Raw genomic sequence first — 18,745 nt, 5'->3', positions numbered from 1 at the left:
TCACATCTTCACCGGGTCAGTTCCAAATTAGATTAAGGTTCTGTTTGTACCAGTGTGTGTGTGTGTGTGTGTGTGTGTGTGTGTGTGCATTTATATATTACACTGTTTCTTTCATGAAACTAAACGCCTACAAATATAGGAAAATAAAGACGTTTCAGTTTAATATTTGGCCTTGTGTTTATTAGTTACAGTTTTAGTTACAGTTCATATTTGAGTTTTGTTTTAGTCGAGTAAAGTCAGTTAAGGGTGAACAAGAGTTTGTTTTCAATGATTGTCCTCACAAGTATAGTTCCACAGCTGTCTTTGGTGTGTGTTTTATCCCTTTAGAACATGTTTCTAATTTTGTAAGGGTATCGGGTGTTTGTGTGTGTGTGTGTGTGTATGTGTGTGTGTTCTTTTATTTCTAGACTTATCAGGATCAAGTGTATGAGCTAAAAACAAACATGACAACATCAAATGAGAGAAACATTAGATTAAAGATTAGCTTTTGGATTAGATTAAGTTAATTTAACTTTAACAATGTGGGTCAAACATCAGATTAATGGTTGTATTTGTAGTGTGTGTGTGTGTGTGTGTGTGTGTGTGTGTGTGTGTGCGTGTGTGTGTGCCATATGCTTACTTTTGTGTGTGTGTTTTTGTTTTTGGACTTACGAGAATCAAATGTCTCCATGACAATATATTTAAAATATCAAATCTTTCACTCTGATGCAGTTTCACGGACCTGAGTTCATCGGATAAAGATTAAAAATAAACAACGAGTCACAACCTTGTGCGTTTTATCCATTTTCAATATGTTTATGTGTTTCTCCGATACACAGTTGAAAGAATGAGTTTGCGGAGCCTCTGTGTTCAGCGTCCTGAGCTCACAGCAAACCCAGCGACTGTCCACATGAAAGAACTGTAATATATGGAGATTTAATGAGACGTTCCTAAAGAGGGGCAGGAGGCCCAAGGAAAGTGACTTGATTCCAATAAAGACCGGATTTCCAGAGCCCAAACTCTCCATGACTGTGAGACACACCAGCGACAGCCTCCAGCTCAGTTTGCAAAGCCCTGTGGTAAATTCCGCAGCCAGGAAGAAAATCCTATTTAATTTTACAAGATCTTATGGCCTCTAAAAGTCCTCCATGATGTCTTGGTTTGCTGCTGGGAGAGCGAGGAGAGGCGGCAGGGCAGAACGTCTGCTGCGCTCTGCTGGAAAACTTTACATTAATGCACAACAATTTAAAACGACAGATGCAGGAAACCCAAATCAAACCCACACACTGCAGAAGTCACTTTATTTTTATTAATCGCTTGTTTTTATGCAGACTTGTGTCTTTAATTTCTCTCCAACTAACCTGTTTTTTGTCTGAAATCATAAGTAAATCGGATTTGACAGGACGGGCTCTCCAACTCCCTCTGAGCTGAGTTCATTTTGTTTTGCAGATGGAGGAAATATACACATTGCACACTCACATCTTTAACCCTAAGACTCACTCTTGCACAGCAGCAACACGTAATAAATAAAACAGCTCCCTGTAATTAGACGTTCTTATGGGGCCATTATTGTAGCAAAACTATTGACAAATGTGAGTCTCAATCCGTCTGTGTGTAATTAGATTTGTTAATGTGTACATGTATCTGCAAATATTTAGAGTGTGTGAGTGTGTGTGTGTGTGTGTTTGTGTGTAAACAGATTTGAAAATGTTTAAAGATAATATCTTCAAATATGTGTTCAGATTTGAAAGTGTATTTATATCTGTAAATGTGTAGACAAATCTGTAAACACACATGGAGACAGAGACAACTCATCTGAAATTTAACACTGTGGGTTTTCTTTTTAACACCGTGGGTGTTCCGATGCCATCACAGGTGAATTTAAAAAACTACTTCTGGCTTTGCCAGGATGAAAATAGATGATGCTGTGTTCACCCTGCAACAGAAAATCCTTGAACTGCAAAGCAACGAGCTCTAACCTCAGTACAGCACCAGGTCTATGAACTCTGTATTCATCCTGAGGATTTTCAAACATGTGGAGAAGTTTGCTACCTGCTGCTCTGAAAAGTTATTTTCAAACAGACTCTTGCAAAGACTGGAGGGTTCCGCTCAACACTGACAGACCCAAACCTGGAAAACCAGCCGATAGTCGCATCATCATCACTACCATCTGACATCAGACGGTAGTTGGTTTTGGGTGTTTTCATGTTGAAGGATCAAGAATATTACCAGCCTGTCCTGTTTCACTATCTTCACTCCTAAAAAACAAACAATAAACCATCGATTCTGGTTCAGAAATCCATCCACTGGCAGCTTTGATACAAAGAAGCAGCAGCAGCTTGTAAAAGCCTTAACTGGTCAAACTGTTGTGAATGAAATGAGGCAGACTCTGGGTTATTTGCCAAATTATCACTTCTCAACAAAAAATAACAGCTTGTATCTGCATCAAATACGCAGGAAAACCTCATGATTTAACCATCTGCATCTTATACTTCCTCATTTCTGCCATAATACCTGAAGAATGATGATACTGAGCCATAAAAGTAACCAAATAAAACTTCTACACTCGCCCACTACAACAGCAGCTCCAAAGTCTTTTCAGTATCACAAACTTTCTTTCCATCTCAACCTGGTTTTTTCTCATATCGGTCATTAGACCTGAACGCTGAGAGTTATCCTATTTGCAGGCAGCCTCTGGCTCTGCTGCTCGGCCTGTGGGATGATGAATACATTTCAATCTTCTCTGTCTGGCTCTGACTTCAGGCACAGGGACCGTTGGCCGGGGATATCAGTCTTATTGCATATCCAGAGAGATCCATCATATACAAGCTCTCCCTCCAGCACATGCACACTTTAATCACTTTCGCTTCACGTCATGAATGCAAATGATGGGAGTAACTACTCTGAATGGACTGCGAGAGAAAAAAAAAACGCTGCAGTCCCGAAGCAGTTCTATGAGAAATCTGAGAAAAGAAAAGAAAAGAAAAGCTGGGACATCTTCGCTCGGTCCAAATCCTTGTTATGTCCGAGTCTGACATGAGAAATGGAGCAAAGATGAGAAAAATCCCACTGGGTCAAAATGTTTGCACTCCGTCTGACATTTGAGAATCATCCATGATGAACAGTTTTGCGTCAAGCTGCAGCCTCGCTCACGCAGATATGACCGTGCATGTGCTTATTGTGCACAGCTGTGCATTTATTAAAAGGAGTTCTGAATCTTGAAGCTGCTATTTTCAGAGCGAAGCTGTCATTTCATGCTGGTGTGCAGCATCTGTACATTTGACTTTTTTTTTTTTTGTGTGCCGAAGAAACAATACAATTACTCAGCGTTTTCACCGCAGCTTAATTGTTGTTGTGGCTGAGAAGCATCTGAAACAGCTTTCAGACCATCACAGGACATTAAACTCCCAGTGAAACCAAAAGGAACAAAATCATTTTGGTTCTTAGCAGCAGTTTGGTAAAGAAACAGTGGGACACATTTTTGTATTTGGGAGGCGTAAATGGAATGAACCATCAATAAAGAATGCCAGGACAATTTGATTTAATATCTGATATGTGGCACGTCACAGTCATTCATCTTCAGTCCTGTTATTTCAGAGGGAGGAAGATACCTGTATCTCTTGTTGTCCACAGGCACAATGTCCATGGCGATGTAATACTGCTGATGAGGGTCCAGTCCTGCGATCTTTACCCGCATGGCAGGAAACATCCGCCTGGTGAGGACAAAACAAAACACGTTGAAGTACTGATGGAGTTTCTGCCTCTTTTACTCTGAAGAGACGACAATTTTAAAAATACCTCTGAAAATAACAAGTGTCCAAAAACACACCACTGCCACTGAAACCAGACGGATGAAGTCAGTCAGCTGCCGATCGACCCACAAAAACACATTCGAACTGTGTTTGAGAGACGCAGACAACTCAATTTACATAAAGGTTCTGATTTCATGTAGGATTTCTGCAGCCACAGGAACCTGAGGTGAGCGGCAGCTGAAACTGGATTATAATTTACTACCAAAACAAACAATTATGAGATGTATTGTTTCTCCAACTCTGAGAGGACAAAAAAAGAGAATGATGTTCCAGTTGGTGCACACTCCCAATTCTTTATGAAAACAAATACGACTACACATCCTACGTGTATGTTTTTGTCGGCTGTGGCTCAGGGGGAAGAGCGGATCATCCACAAAACAGAAGGTTGTTGGTGCAATCCCCGGCCCCTTCATTCCGTGTGTATCCCTTGTGCAAGACGCTGAATCCTAAATTCCTCCTGATGGCTGTGCTGGCAGAGTGAGTGATTTTTACAGATGCGCTGTATGAATGTGTGTAAATGGGTCAATGGCAAAACTGAACTGTAAAGTGTGTCGAGGAGTCGTCACGACTCGAGACGTTAAATAAACACAGAACATTTACAAGGATTCAAATGTGTCAGCCTGTGACATCATCATACAACTGAAAATAATAAAACTAGCGTGTGTCTTCTTCACTGAATCCACTGATCAGGTAATTACTTTGAGTACATGCTGAAAATAAAAAAATGGAAAAGCTGCCTCTCCGTACATTTTTTAATTTTAGGTACATTTTTTTTTTGCATGTCCCGATTTACTCCTCTAACGGATGACTTGCATCCAAAAGGTCGGTTTGCAATTTTGAAAGTGGAGCTTTGGTCCATCAGAGTTTAGTGTTTTGAGGACGTGTGCTCTTCAAATTAGTTCTATCTATAAAATAAATCAGGTTTAGCTTCATGATCCTGAATCCAAGTCTGCTCGGATCTAAATCCATCATCATTTGTTAATCCATAAAACAAGGAATCTTTCCAGTCTCTTCTCATTTTTACAATTTCCTTTTTCAGTAAAGTGAAATATTTGTTCCATGCCACTGTGACCTCTGACCTTTGCAGGAATTTAGTAATATATATGTTGTGTTGAAGTCCAAATCGTTAAATGCATTTCGTGGGCCTTTATATAAATCAGCAGAACTTGATATTTATGCTTTAGATATTTTCAGAAACCAGCCCCAAAGGTTTTTGAAGCTTCAGAGCAAAGTTTGAGGCCCAAACCTCATGAAAACCAACAAACTGAAAAGAAAAAAAGGGATAAAGACACAGCCATCTATATTAAATAACGGTGTGTGTATGGAGAGGGAGACATTTCAACTTAATTCCTCGTTTTGCACTTCAAAAGCTGCATTTTTCCCTTTTGATTCGGAGCTCGTAAATCCGGGCCTGCCTAATGAGAACAGAGGGCTGTTTTCTTGCTTCCCTCCTCGTCTGGATTTATGAGCTTATTATGAACAGGCCGTGAAATGCACACGGAGACGTGCGCGTCCACGTCCTCCTGCACTTTGCTTCAGCGCAAAGTCACTGTTGCTTTATATTTATGAGCTGATCAACCAATTTAAAACTAATTCATTATAGGATATATATATATATATCTTATAATATAATATATATATATATATATATATATATATATTGAGAAGAGAAGCAGAGGTTGATTCAGTCTGAAGTCAGATATGAAAAACAGATTTTTGGAGGAAGAATACAAAGTCTGGTTTTAAAATTTCAACATCAGAAAATAATATTAGGTTAATAAATAAGCTGGATAAAGCATCTGCCACTGTTTTTTTAAACAAATATCCTATATCCTCTAATTAACTAAATTAGTTTAACGTTGACGTTACTGGGAAGTTAATATATATAAGTAGTATTTTCATTTATTTTTCAGATTATTCTCATTCACTTAAAAAAGGTATCAGACTACAATCACACTCAATTACAAAGTAATTATAATTATATATTTGATGCTAGATAAAATATATTAGGCAAATTATTCTGTGGTGTTTGTTTAGTCTCACATTTGTTTGTAGCCACATGAGTTTGGTTCAGACTGAAAGACTGAAGGACAGCTACCTCACACTTCTGCAAGAAGTCGCACATAGAAACCACAATATAAAGTTAAAACTGAACTTTATGAATAAAGAAAATCAATCAAAACATAAATACAACGTAGATTGATCAAGTAGGAAAACTAATGAATTAAAAAGTTATATCATTACTGCTTCACTTTAAAATATGCTCCGTCTTGAATAAGTTCCAACAGCTCACTATAAAAGAGGAACCCTTGATCCATGAACTATTTACAAGCAAACAGCTGATGATTAAAATGTAAATACTTCTATCATCACACTCCTGACTCCTTTAACTCCGTTATTTAAACATTAAGTTCTTTAAACCCTCTGAATGATGATAACTATGTTCTTAAAGGAGGATTTGTCCACTGAACAGGAGGGAGATGTTAGTGGATACGCGCAGTGCGCACGGAGCGAAGCAGACTGCGGGCAAAGGTCCTTCCTGTACCCGCAGGTTAACTCCTGCGCTCGGTCTGGGTGTCGACTGTTGGCCCGAGAGCGAGAAACCCCGAAACATGTTGGAGGGAGATTATTAGAATCAGAGCTGCTCGTGCTCCGACATGAGGAAAAACCTGCAGCGTCATGGAGGCCTGAACACAGAGGAGCGGCCTGCATGTGCAACACGTTAACACCCTCCAGACAGAGGCGTGTGTGTGTGTGTGTGTGTGTGTGTGTGTGTGTGTGTGTGTGTGTGTGTGTGTGTGTGTGTGTGTGTGTGTGTGCGGACACAGCTGGCAGTTTATTTTCGCCAAATAATAAAGTATTTTTCGTAAATCCTCTTTTAGGTACAGTGGCACCGCAGAGCTGCACGTAAACCATCCGAGCTGTGTGTGTGTGTGTGTGTGTGTGTGTGTGTGTGTGTGTGTGTGTCTGTGTGTCTGTGTGCTTCCTACCTGCCCGCCTTAGTGATGATCATCTCTGTGCCGATGTCATGGAAGCGCTTCCACAGGTCTGCGCACTGCAGCTCCACCTGGATCTCCTCCATGGAGGCCGGGGGCGATGGGTCGCTGCAGGGGCCGGGGGCCAGGTCGGCGGGTGAGCCAAATGAACACGACGTCCTCTCGGCCAGACCCTCTCCGTCCGAGCCGGGACTCGCCTCGGAGTCTGAGGGAAAAATGAGGAAGATGATGAGAAGGCGGCACTGAAACAGTGGAATTAATGCGCTTTTTTGGGTTTTACGCAGGAAACTTGGCATGGGGCGGAGAGCGCAGCGGTTCTCTCCACTGACTCCAAATCACCTGCCGTCTGCAACTTGGACAGAAGCGGCCCAGTTTGGCTCGCTGGCTCAGCTCGTCATGGAGTTCTGGGCTGATGTCAAAAGCAGAATAAATGTTGCGTAAAGCCGTTTGAAATGCGATGTAGGGAATATTAAATTTTAAATTGGGCCACACAATGAAGGATTCCGATGGGAAACGTTCAGCAAACGAAGTTTCCCCTCAAGAGTTCCTTCCGGAGCGAGTTTTACAGACTGACCAGTGGAGTCATCAACGCAGTTACAACGTTAGAGCAGATTAATAAACCTGAAACACATCCAGACCTACAGGAGAGCTTTCCATCCGGCTGAACCCCCAGACTCCAAACAGCAAGACCCCAGACTTTTTACTTTAGACTCATTCACTGTATTTCAAACCAGATGCCCAAAGTGGCCACGGTGGAGTGGACAAAATAACAGGAACCCCTGAAAGTACACCATCCAAAACCCTGCGTGTTTTCAAATGGAGTTAAAATGTTGAGTTCATCAAACCGCATCAGAAGATTTTCTGCACATTTTTTCCCCATCACATACAAATATATCCTCAAAGTATTTATGTAAAATAAAACTGTCCACCATCAACAATCCACTTCCACTTAAAGAGAAAAGCAGAATTTCTCAACAAAGAATAATTTTCACTTGACTTTAACCTTTAAAAGTCACTTAACACATGTGTGGTGTTATTTCAAAATAAAACAAGAACCTCTGGGGTTAACTGTGAAGATGTTTGATGGTTTTTCCAGCTTGGATATCAAATCTTTATTCCTCAACACCTCAGAGCAGCAGATAGAGTTCTGGTGGAATCACCACATGCAGACTCTTATTTTGTCTCAGAAACAGTTGAATCTCCCACATCTCCTCCATCATCACTACCAACACCACCCACAAGATAAAATCTAATCATTTATTATTTATTGAGGACCCTGACAAGAGGAGGTCGACTTGGCAGACTAAGGGCACCCAAATATGATTATGCAAATGCTGAGCTGCTGAGAGGACTGGACGGCGTCCCAGGCAAAACCGCCGGAGCGCAGGCCGAGCCAACCCCACTGGAAACACAGGGGAGAGATGGAGATAGGAGGAGCAGAGGGAGGAGGAGGAGGGGGAGGAGGAGGAGGAGGAGGAGGAGGAGGAGGAGCAGGAGGAGGAGGAGCAGGAGGAGGACAGGGGCGTAGAGAGGAGAGACACTTTCCATCAGCTCCTTAGAGGAGAGATTTCCAATGTCACTGCAGCCAGAGAGGACTGTCACACAGGATTACGCTCCCACATCTCATCTTAACTGTCCACACACACATTTATACATTCAGCTGCCCCCTCGCTCTCTATAAAAATACTTACTACACACACGGCAGTGTTTTCATTTGGAGCCAAAAGATTAGATCACACAAACGAAGATATTTAATATGAGTGGGGAGGTCAGGGGTAACTAATATCTGTCCTGGAGAGTTTGCCAAATAATTTGCGTACACACACACAAAGTATATGTACACATAATATACACATATTTGTGGGAATTAGTTTCTATATTACTAAATTCTACAAAACATATGGTGTTTACACGTTGCAACCAAGACTTAAAGTTAAATAAGAGTGTTGCATGATTTTATAAATATCCAGATTATATATATCATATAACAACAGGTCAGTTGTGTAACGGAGGCTTGTGTCTGATCAAACAGATAGAAAATTTTAAACGGTTCATCCTTTAAAGGCCTAAAATCAGCCTCCTCCAACTGACTAAAGAATGTCAGTGTGGTTTCAGCATAAGTTTGGTTTTATCGTGAACTAAAAGTTGCTTTTCCACAGTGGTCGTAAGAACATTTGACGCTACATTTAAATAAATGTGATGTTTCTGGCATTGAATCTGAAAAGTACAGACACAGGCTGAAAAGCCACATTGAGCAAACCCTCATATCTGCTGGATGTTGGTGTGGGAAACGCAGGTGTTCAGAGGAAACGGCAAAAGCGGCTCAAGCCGAGCGGGGGTCTGCTGACTGTGCCTGGCAGCCCTGTCATCAGGCTCAAGAATCTGTCTTCCCCCACTCACCCGTCTCTCACACACACACACACACGTTCATGGAGTTCAACATTAAGCGTCACTGCCAAAATTCAAACCCTTAGAATGGAACTGTCAAAAAATATAAAAACTAATATCATAGGACCATATATTTAATCCAGTATGACACAGCATTGGGTTTGGTATTGGTGAAATCAATATCAATAATCGCTTATTAATATAAAGGTTTTTTGGGGGGGTTACAAATGCAAGATTCACTTGCTTTTTAAGCTGAATGAATAAAAACTGGTAAAAATGTGCTCACAGAACTGCCCTGATATCTCCTGCAGTAAATACACACACACACACACACACACGCCACACACACACACACACGCCACACACACCACACACACACAGAGCGGCCTGTGGTAAAGCTTCCAATCAGCTCTCACCAGGCTTCATTAAATTTAGTCTAACATTCCTTGTGGGCAACTAATTGGTCTAAATTCAGTCAAGTCAGTGTTGCACATTAAAGTGTGTTCACATACCTATGATGCATATATACATTCAATAAAAATATTACAGGAGGAAGAATTTTATAATTTGAAATGTTTGTTACTTTGGTGGAGAAATTAAATTACTATTTTAATTGAATTCTAATTTATAAATTAAAAACGATTTAAGTAGAGATCTCAGTGAAGTGGTGGATTTATTGACACCATGGCAGAGGTTTTAAAGTGGGAGCTGCAGATAGCAGTTTTATGTGCTATACATGTATCTGGGAATAATTATGACATTATGGTAATCTTCTGTATCATTAGCATGACATGCAGTTAATTGTTGTCAGGTAGAAAGGTCTAATACAGAAGACTCATGTCTTAAATTTGGTTTTGCACTTTTTTAAACAAAATTGCAAAATGTTCCCAGAAATATAAAATATATTCCAGATTGGAATTTGAGTTTGTAATATGCAATATCTTTTGCAGAAATTAAGTAGTATCTTAGTAGTAGTAGTATCCATCTTGGCTTCCGCACCTCAGACATTCAATAACATCTCTCAAGCACGTACTGAATGTGCATTGTTTTCATATTAAAGGTGTGATGTTACCACTACGTTGAAGTTCTGTATTTATGTTGAGATGATGTTGATATATTTAATGAAGTTGCAGCAGATTTCTAAAGATCACGGGAGCAAACTGCCAACCATGAAATTACTGAGTAACCCAATCCAACCGTGGGAGCACCTGTTTCTACACTGATGGAGACTCAGTAAAACTTCAATCATACACACAACTCTTTTATCAGCCACGGATGAATTACTCTGGAGAACCACTGAGCGCAATTAGCAGTGTTTGGATCATTTGGTATTAGTGCAGGCTATTATTAGACAGAAATCTGGATAGATTTTAATTAGCAGGGGGAAAAACTCGCAGTTTGTGGCGGATTTGTTCTGTGCGTAATTTGTGCGTAAAAGTTAAAATTGTCACCTTGTAAAGCACATAGTTTGGGTCAGGCCTTGGATACGTGGCATTACATTTTAAGTTAGGTATAGTTGAACTTGTTAACGGTAGCTGTTATGGAAATGTGGTTGTCGTTGTATTTGTGAGGTCTTTTTGTCAAAAAAACTGTTAAATGTGCGCCTGTGTCAGAGTTTGTGCATTTTTCAGTCATTCGCTTGTCTTTGAAAACTAATAAACCCGCTACACAACCAGACAGCTTCCAGTCTCGCCCAGAGTTGAGTAAAAAATAAAATCACTTCGTTAAGAATTCCACTAAACCGCATAATCTGACCACAGAGACTCGCTGTTGTCGGTCAACGCTGCCCGACGCGCCAAAGTGGAGGCTTTAGGACCCGAGCAGGAGCAGCGCAACCTGCCATGAACCAGGCCTGCTAATGAGCCCGACCGTGTGGGGGTGCAAGGGCACCGGGCACTGAGTTATCCATTCAGGCACAGATCCTGAAATTACCCGGAACAAAAAGCAGGGAGAAGACGAACAGAGAAACGTCTCTTCGTCACAGACTTAAAAATAGAAAAATCACTTCATGGTCGTATAATGATGTCTAAGGTTTCCCTTTCGAAGATTAGCTATGACCTTTTAAAACGCACAAATTATCTATGACCTTTTAAAACGCACATAAACAAGTTGTTTACCACTGTTAACCGTGTAATTGGCATTTAGTTTCATCGTCCTCGTTTAACACAAATATAATATCAACGGTAACAACACACCTCGAGTTCCTATGACTAAATGTTTTTCCTAAAACCTTCCATCGTGTATTAATTTTCTTTTAATCAGCGGCAGCAGTTTCCCACCGGAGAGGAGCCGTGCGTAAAGTCGCTGCGCCCCGGAGGTCAGACTGCAGCAGGCAGCGGAACTCAGCGTCGTCGTCGCTGCCTGAGCAGCACACAGAGATGGAAAAGCTTCACTTCTGCACGTCTCCATATTTTCACACATATCCCATTAACAGTGAATCATATTAGACAATTTCGATTCGTGTCTTTCAAACTAAATCCATTTTTTAATAATGAAGAGGGGTTTCCTTATTTTCACCTAATCTAATTTTTGTAAGAAGCTTTAATTTTAATTTATACACGGTTCGGAGTGAATGACCTTACATTTTCATGCAACATATTTTTTTCCATCTGTGAGTAAAGCAGAATGCGAAGCTCTGTAAAGTTTCAGTTTGAAAACGAAGCTCAAAGCGAAGTTTCGAGGTTAAAAGTCAAAAGTTAAAAATTTCTGTTCAGTTCATTTTCAAGCACAAAAATCTGAGTTGTTTAAGATGGAAGAGAAGAACAGACAGGATATTTCATTATATCTAACGAGCCTGATTCACTGAATGTTCTCATAAATAAATCTCCTGCCAAAACATTTCACCAGCGTTTGAGTTTATGCAAATGAGCCCCGAAATAAAAAATAAACATCTGTATTAATTTATTTCTCACACAGAAATTACATTTGCTGCAACAAATGACTTGTTTTTAAAACTGACTTGTTTGCTATGGTTTCAAGAAACAAACCTAAAAATACAAAATGTTTTTATCTTAATTCCCATAATTTGTCATCTATTTTGCTGCATTTATATTAATTATTAATATTAATTCAAACGTAACCTCTGACCTACCGTGTTCATTTTTAATGTAAGTTTATTATAAGGCCTAAAGTTTGTTTTGTGAGTGATTAATTTAACATATGTGCACGTTCCACAATCACAGTGTATAATTGATTAATTAATGATACATATTTTAACCAATTAGACTTTTTCTCCAAATGATCGACAGATAAAATCTTCTGCTACATTCTTAATTCTCTGAGCGCTCTCTTCCAGTACCTGGAAAATATTGGATGTGCTGTGTATGACGCAAAACGGACGCGGTCATTGCGTAATTGTAATTTTCGCAGGAGCAGGAGAGGGGGGGGGGGGGGGGGTTCTTTGGAGGACAATCTAATTCAAACTGACGTTTTCTCTCTTTTACGCACCGGGTCATTTACCTCATGTAAAGTGCAACAAGCCGAGGCCTCCATTCAAGCCTGCAGCTGAAAGCAACCAGCGTCCAAACAGAAACCCAAATGTGCGTCCTGACCCATTGTAAGTGTTTTGACATCAGTGTAATCCACCAGTCCAGAGTCAAAACATGGAAAAGTCAACCCTCCATTACAAAACACACATTTCTCTTTGTTATGAGTTAAGTCCTAAAATGCGCTTTAAGTGTTTTGATGGTTTGTTGCATAATTCGCGTCTCGTTCAGAGCAGAGCAACATGACTGATTGTCTGCAGGCCTGCAGCCAGCAGGTTTATGAACTACATCTACAGCAGTAACACTGGTTCTTCGTTGTGCAACAGAGCTTATTCTCTGAATTAAAGAAGAAAGACTCCACAGTGACAGACCGTGGAGCTTTCAGCTACATGTGTTGGGTTGGGTCACTGAACGTGGAGCCATGTTTTGACTCGGGACTCGTGGTTTTGCTTTGCGCTGCAGCGATATGACGGAGATCCGGACGTGTGAGCTGTGTGGTGCGCGTCTGCGGCACTGACCCGGGTCCATATCCAGACAGTGCGCCGGGTCCTCTCCGTCCGTGGCGAGGCTCTCCATGGACAACTCCAGCTCCTTCTCCTCCCAGCCCCGGAGCTTCCTCTTCTTGTTGGAGCCGATCAGGGCTTCCACGGAAAAAGCGTGGGCTCTAGAGCTCAGAGCTGCGGCAGATCGCCTCCTCTCACTCATTTCTCTCAAATCCACCCGAAGGGGAGGACGCGGCGAAAAAGCCTCTCCGTCCGTCCAAAACGCAGAGAAGCAGAACTATAAAAAATGCACACGTCAGTGTTTACAGCGCAGCGCAAACTCACCAAGTGTCCAAAGTAAATCCAACTGTGACTAGAAACGCCGCATCAAACTTCTGACGCAGTCTGTGCCATCCTGGCTGCGCAAGAGATCAAGTCCGGGAGGATTGAAAGGTTCGTTTTAAGGCGGTGTGCCGCTTTGCGCGTCTCTCGGTCCTTCAGCTCCGTTTCTTTCTTTTCTCTTTCTGTCCCCTAACTTCTCTCTGATTGATACTCACTTCTGGAGGAGTTTTTTTCTCCGGGCACAGAGGGCGGCCCTCCAGCTCCCTGTCAAACCTGCGCGTCCAATGAGAAGTCAGAACAGACAGCTCGACAAAGTGTTCCGGCCAATGACAGCTGAGCGAGACGCGCGTCTTGGGAGAGGAACCAAGATCCAGACCGAAGCAGCTTAATGAACTGACTCCATCATGTTGACTATGGAAAAATACTTTTGTTTATTATCTCTTCTCTTCAATGCACATACATGTACAACACAAATCAACCTGCAGACAAAGTTTTTCAATAATTAAAGTGTGTGTGTGTTTGAGTGACCTCAGTCATCCTGTCCCTCAGATCGCGTCTCCTCTGGAGGCTGATTCTCCAGGTTTGGAACCATGAGGCCGACGCAAAGCCCCTCACATCCCGCAGTCATTTAGATGTGTGTGAGCCGCTGACTCCTCCATTACCGGGGCCTGCAGGAACAGTCACATTACAGCTTCATTGTGATGGATCGACAGCTGAGCTGCAGCGGGACAGGTGGGCTGATCTCAGAGCTGCTCGCTTGGACACACAAAGGAACAGAGAAGATTAGCGGGTGAAATGGTGTCACTGGTTTCTGTGGATCCGCAGATCTGAGGGGGGGCAATGAGCTGGTTTGATTTAAGTTCACATTGGAAGCTGATGTAATGATTTTAGATTCAGGGTTTCCCTGGATGGCCCATCGCCTGTTTACTCTAATTATTACACTCATTTATTAGTCATTAATTTTACTCTAACATATCGTTGCCAAATCCAAATGAACGTGGCTCAGACCAGCCTTTACAATGATCTGTCTCTTTACTTATTAGGTAAATAACAAATCAAACTATTCACAAAATCAAAACATTATTATATGAATTAAATTGTGTTGAAAAATAATATGTTTTAAATTTGTGTCTAATGCAACACCATCAAAACACTTTACATAATGAGTACATGTTATAACTGTAATAATATTTAAATGACAGTGACAATAGGGTAAAATCGTCTACACATACTATTAGGGTAATAATAATATTACTAATACTACTAATAATAATAACGCAAACATTTCGCACTACTATTACAGTTTTGGTCAAACTCCTTTTAAAATTGCTTTTATAAAAACAGATATACAGACTTTGGGGCCTGATGCTCAGGACAAGAGAAAAGACACAGATCTCGTTTCACCGTGGAGAAAAAATAAATATGTCACATTTTCTGTCAGCGACTCAAGGAGACGAGCAAATGATGGAGGTTCATGATCCGCCAGAGGGAAGCGTCTGTCTGCACAGAGCAGGCCTGAAGTCAACCTGCGGCTCCGGGACACGGAGCTTTGCAAAGGTCACCGCTGCGCATTTGACTTTTAACTCTGGATATGAGGTTGCACAACTGGATTACGACGCAAGGAAAACTACAGAAAAGGTGGAAACACATTTTAAATGAGGATTTAGAGGATGGTAAAATAAAAAATATAATATATCAGTGTGAAATATATAAAATATAAAACTAATTACTGAAAAACTTTGGATTAACAGATTTGATTGACACAAAATGTCATGTTGTTTTCCACTGCCATGGCTTAGCTTCTACGGTTTGAGTGAGACTAGAAAAGTGCTTTATAAATACAGACCAATTTAACATTTCTGACGCACAGGACAACCAGGATGAAAATAGTGCAGGCTATTTGGTTTGAGCTGAACACCAAAACCAAAGCAGAGAAACACAAGGAAACACATCTTTTGTTAAAATTCATGCAGCTGTATTCTGTGCAGCTTTTATTTGGACAAATGTCCTGCTTTATGCGCGTAAAAGCTTGTGCGTAAAGTTATAGCAAAGCGAACAAGTAAATATTCTGCTTGCGCGCGTGTGTCGGAGTGGGGGTGGTGTTGAATCCCCTGTGGGAGGAAACTCGTTAAACACCCGCAGTAAAATCTAAAACCAACTGTTTGCTGTTTAGATCCAAATTATAGCCCCGGTGGCATCTGAGCCATCCCGAACTAAAACACGAGCGCCACATAGAACGGGCTGGTCCTCACTGGACCAGCTGTGTCCAGAGGTTTGCATGGGACATTTTTGTAAGTTTTAATTCATTCAAATATTTCCCCAATTTCTCTCTCGTCTAAGCACGTGTAAACACCATTATTTCCAGTTTGGTTTTCTTTTAGCGTTTTAAAAGCAAATTGGACTCTCGTCGGAAGCTTTACGCGTAAACACGTGTTAAAAAAAACGCGGTCCAGATTGTTGTTCTGACCTCAGACACGTGGAAGGTGGGCGGGATATAGCTCAGACGTGTCGTTAATATTCAATTAGTGAAAGAAAGCGTCTAACCTCGCCTGACCCCGGAGGATGAAGCAGTAAAACATCCAGCGTGACAGACAGACAGCAGCTCTCCGGCTCCTTCCAGCCCGGGGCCAGAAGCTACTACCCCCCGCATGGGGCTGGGCGCATGAGACGTGGAGTGGAGAGACACTGCGGGTAAAGATGTGAGGACCACGCCTGGTTGGAGGGGTTTGGGCTGCAGGGCGAAGCGGCTCCGTTCACCTGAAGCTGCAGCGTAAAAAAAAAACACAAACTCAGCTGCATCCCGTGTTAAATTGTGCATTTAATGAGAAAGAGTGTGACCGTGATGACCACGAACAACCAGGTCAGAGTTCACGCTTTTAAGTCTCACACGTGGCCAATAAACCCGAGGACTCATGATGGATGAAGAGGCTGCTTTGTTTCACCAACATCATTTCCTTCAGAGATGAAGATCCCAGTGAATTAAAAAGATAATTATTGGTTTGGTTCATCTTTCAGGAATCTTCTGATTTTTTTATATATATATACTATATCTTTACTAACTCAATAATCATATACATTATATGTTATAAAGTTTAAGCTCCCAGATCAGCTCCATAAAAAAATACAAGATTAGAAGTTTACAATAATCGTTTACTTAAAAAATGTCCAATAATGTCTAAATACTCACAGTACACACTTATCTCGCCATAATATTGTATTTATCACTACATACACAGTAGCCTACAGTAATATACCCTTAATATTTTCTGTTTCTATTTTTCTTACCTTATATTTCTTGCTCTTGCAGCTGAGCTGACCTCTTGTCATTTAACCTCGTGTTCACTTATTTGTCAGTAAAACTTGAATCATATTGCGAATGTTTTTGTTTTGTGAAATCGAACATTACAACAAATCACAGTGTAATGTTGTACAGATGGAATTATGACATTGAAAAAAAACACAATGCAGCCAAATGTTTTATTACTCTAATTAAATGCTTTGATAGAAAAAAAACATTTAGCTAAACTAATTAAATGTCAGGTTGTCACTTTTATTTAATTTGATTCCATTTCGTGTATTATTTCATCGACTTTAATGCTGTTTTAAATGTGTTAAGCATTTTATAACTTTGTAAGAGCTATAGCCCAATTTTATTATTATCATTATTAATCGTTGGGATGTGCCAGTGTCTCTACAGCGTTTACACCATCTGGGTCTAGAAGCAAATAAAAAGTCAATTTATCCATTCAGGAAAATCAAAGATATTATCGCCACAAATGAAGAAAATTAGTCAAACAATTCTTCCCTGTTTCCTTTTCCTTCACGCACACACACACGCACGCGCACGCACAGGTTTCCTACGATTCTACCATAAATGAAATTAATCGCATCTCGTTGAGTGAAAGCGCAATAAAAAGATGAATTCCTCCACGATAATGTTAATTTAACAGATTAATTACCATCACATGTGTCAGAGCAACACGTGCACGGGAGACCAGAGTAGAATAATTATAATACTAATACTAATGATGTGTGGAGGTTAAGAGTCTTCAGGTTTACAGTTTCCTTCACAGTCTAAGTTCAAGATCAGTAAAATGCATGAACATTTTTTTACTCTATTTATTCAACTCTATTTATTTTGTCTCCACCCGAACTGAAGCTGTTTCCACGTGACACCGTTTTCCATCCATTTACCGGGGTGTCTCTAAAAAGGTAAAAATTTATCACCGCTCTATTAAACCTTTTACTCCAGCGCGTAAAACGGGTCAGTTGCGGTGGCGCTTTCATATTAAAACCAACTTGTTCCAGCGCACCGGTATCTGTCTATACACAGAAACACGTATTTGTCATAATGTTGTGGTCCCGAGATTTACAGCCTGCTTCTCTGTGTATATGTAGTCTATATATTTATATTTATACTCTGTCAGCTGCACAGGCCAAAGGGAAATAAACCGAGTGAGGATACGCTCTGTTCCCAGGTAAACACTGAGATGGAAAAACCACAGCAGAGTCTACATCCATAGTGTGTGTGTGTGTGTGTGTGAGAGAGGGAGAGAGTCCCTGCAGGATTATTACAGGAACACAGAGATGCATTTTCAATTAGAGAAAATATGGTGGCCCAGAGCAGAGGTAAAACTGTGCGAGGGAGAAACTGCAGGAGGAGGATGAGCTGTATGGAGAGAATGAGTGGGGGTGATGAAGAGAGGAAGAATTAAAAGATGAAGGTGCGAGAGGAAAAAGAGAGAAAGAAAGAAACAAGGAGACAAAAATAAAGAGCCAAATAAAATAATATCTCATCTAATGTTTTCCCCTTAAATTCAATCAAGCTGAACACACACAGAATCAGTTTCCTAAAAATACGTGAGATTGTTTTCATCATTCCCTGGAAGAAAATGCCCCCATGTTACAACTGCCCCTTTGTGAGGACCTGGCCCCAAATTTAACGATTTCTCTCTTGGCTCACGTCCCATCCTTTCACACAAGATTCGTGGAAATCTGAAAAAAAACAAACCAACCAACCAGGGGTGCAAACAGAGCAAACAATTCCAGGTGAACAATCCTCCCTTTTATCCCCGTAGTGTTCAAGTTCAGTTCTTTACCTCTCGATTCACGACTTTGACATTTCTCCTCATGAGGTGCGATGACGGGTCTGGAAGCAGTGGAGCTGAAACCACGTCCCTGCAGCAGAGTTGAAAATCAGCAGATGGATAATTGCTCAGCAAACAGGAGACACTTCCCTTTGAGTGTGTGTATGTGTGTGT

The 18,745-nt window shown here is 41.0% G+C and overlaps 1 protein-coding gene across 1 annotated transcript in view; it reads right to left on the bottom strand.

Moving 5' to 3' along the window:
- The window catches only part of tbx15 (T-box transcription factor 15), a 38,968-nt gene extending 20,253 nt beyond the window's left edge, over positions 1-18,715 (bottom strand). Inside the window, exons 1-6 of the mRNA XM_069532683.1 lie at positions 18,584-18,715; positions 16,029-16,247; positions 14,013-14,240; positions 13,179-13,895; positions 6,782-6,992; positions 3,591-3,692 (exon numbers count right to left, since the gene is read on the bottom strand). Coding sequence (XP_069388784.1) covers positions 3,591-3,692; positions 6,782-6,992; positions 13,179-13,365 — 500 coding nt within the window. The 5' untranslated portion in view covers positions 13,366-13,895; positions 14,013-14,240; positions 16,029-16,247; positions 18,584-18,715. The remainder of the gene's footprint in view (positions 1-3,590; positions 3,693-6,781; positions 6,993-13,178; positions 13,896-14,012; positions 14,241-16,028; positions 16,248-18,583) is intronic.
- Positions 18,716-18,745: the final 30 nt, after the last annotated feature.

The sequence above is a fragment of the Paralichthys olivaceus genome, chromosome 10, assembly GCF_024713975.1.
Source record: "Paralichthys olivaceus isolate ysfri-2021 chromosome 10, ASM2471397v2, whole genome shotgun sequence".
NCBI classification, from domain to species: domain Eukaryota; kingdom Metazoa; phylum Chordata; class Actinopteri; order Pleuronectiformes; family Paralichthyidae; genus Paralichthys; species Paralichthys olivaceus.
The sequence above is the reverse complement of the archived record's forward strand: the minus strand, read 5'-3'. Positions and strand labels throughout refer to the sequence as shown.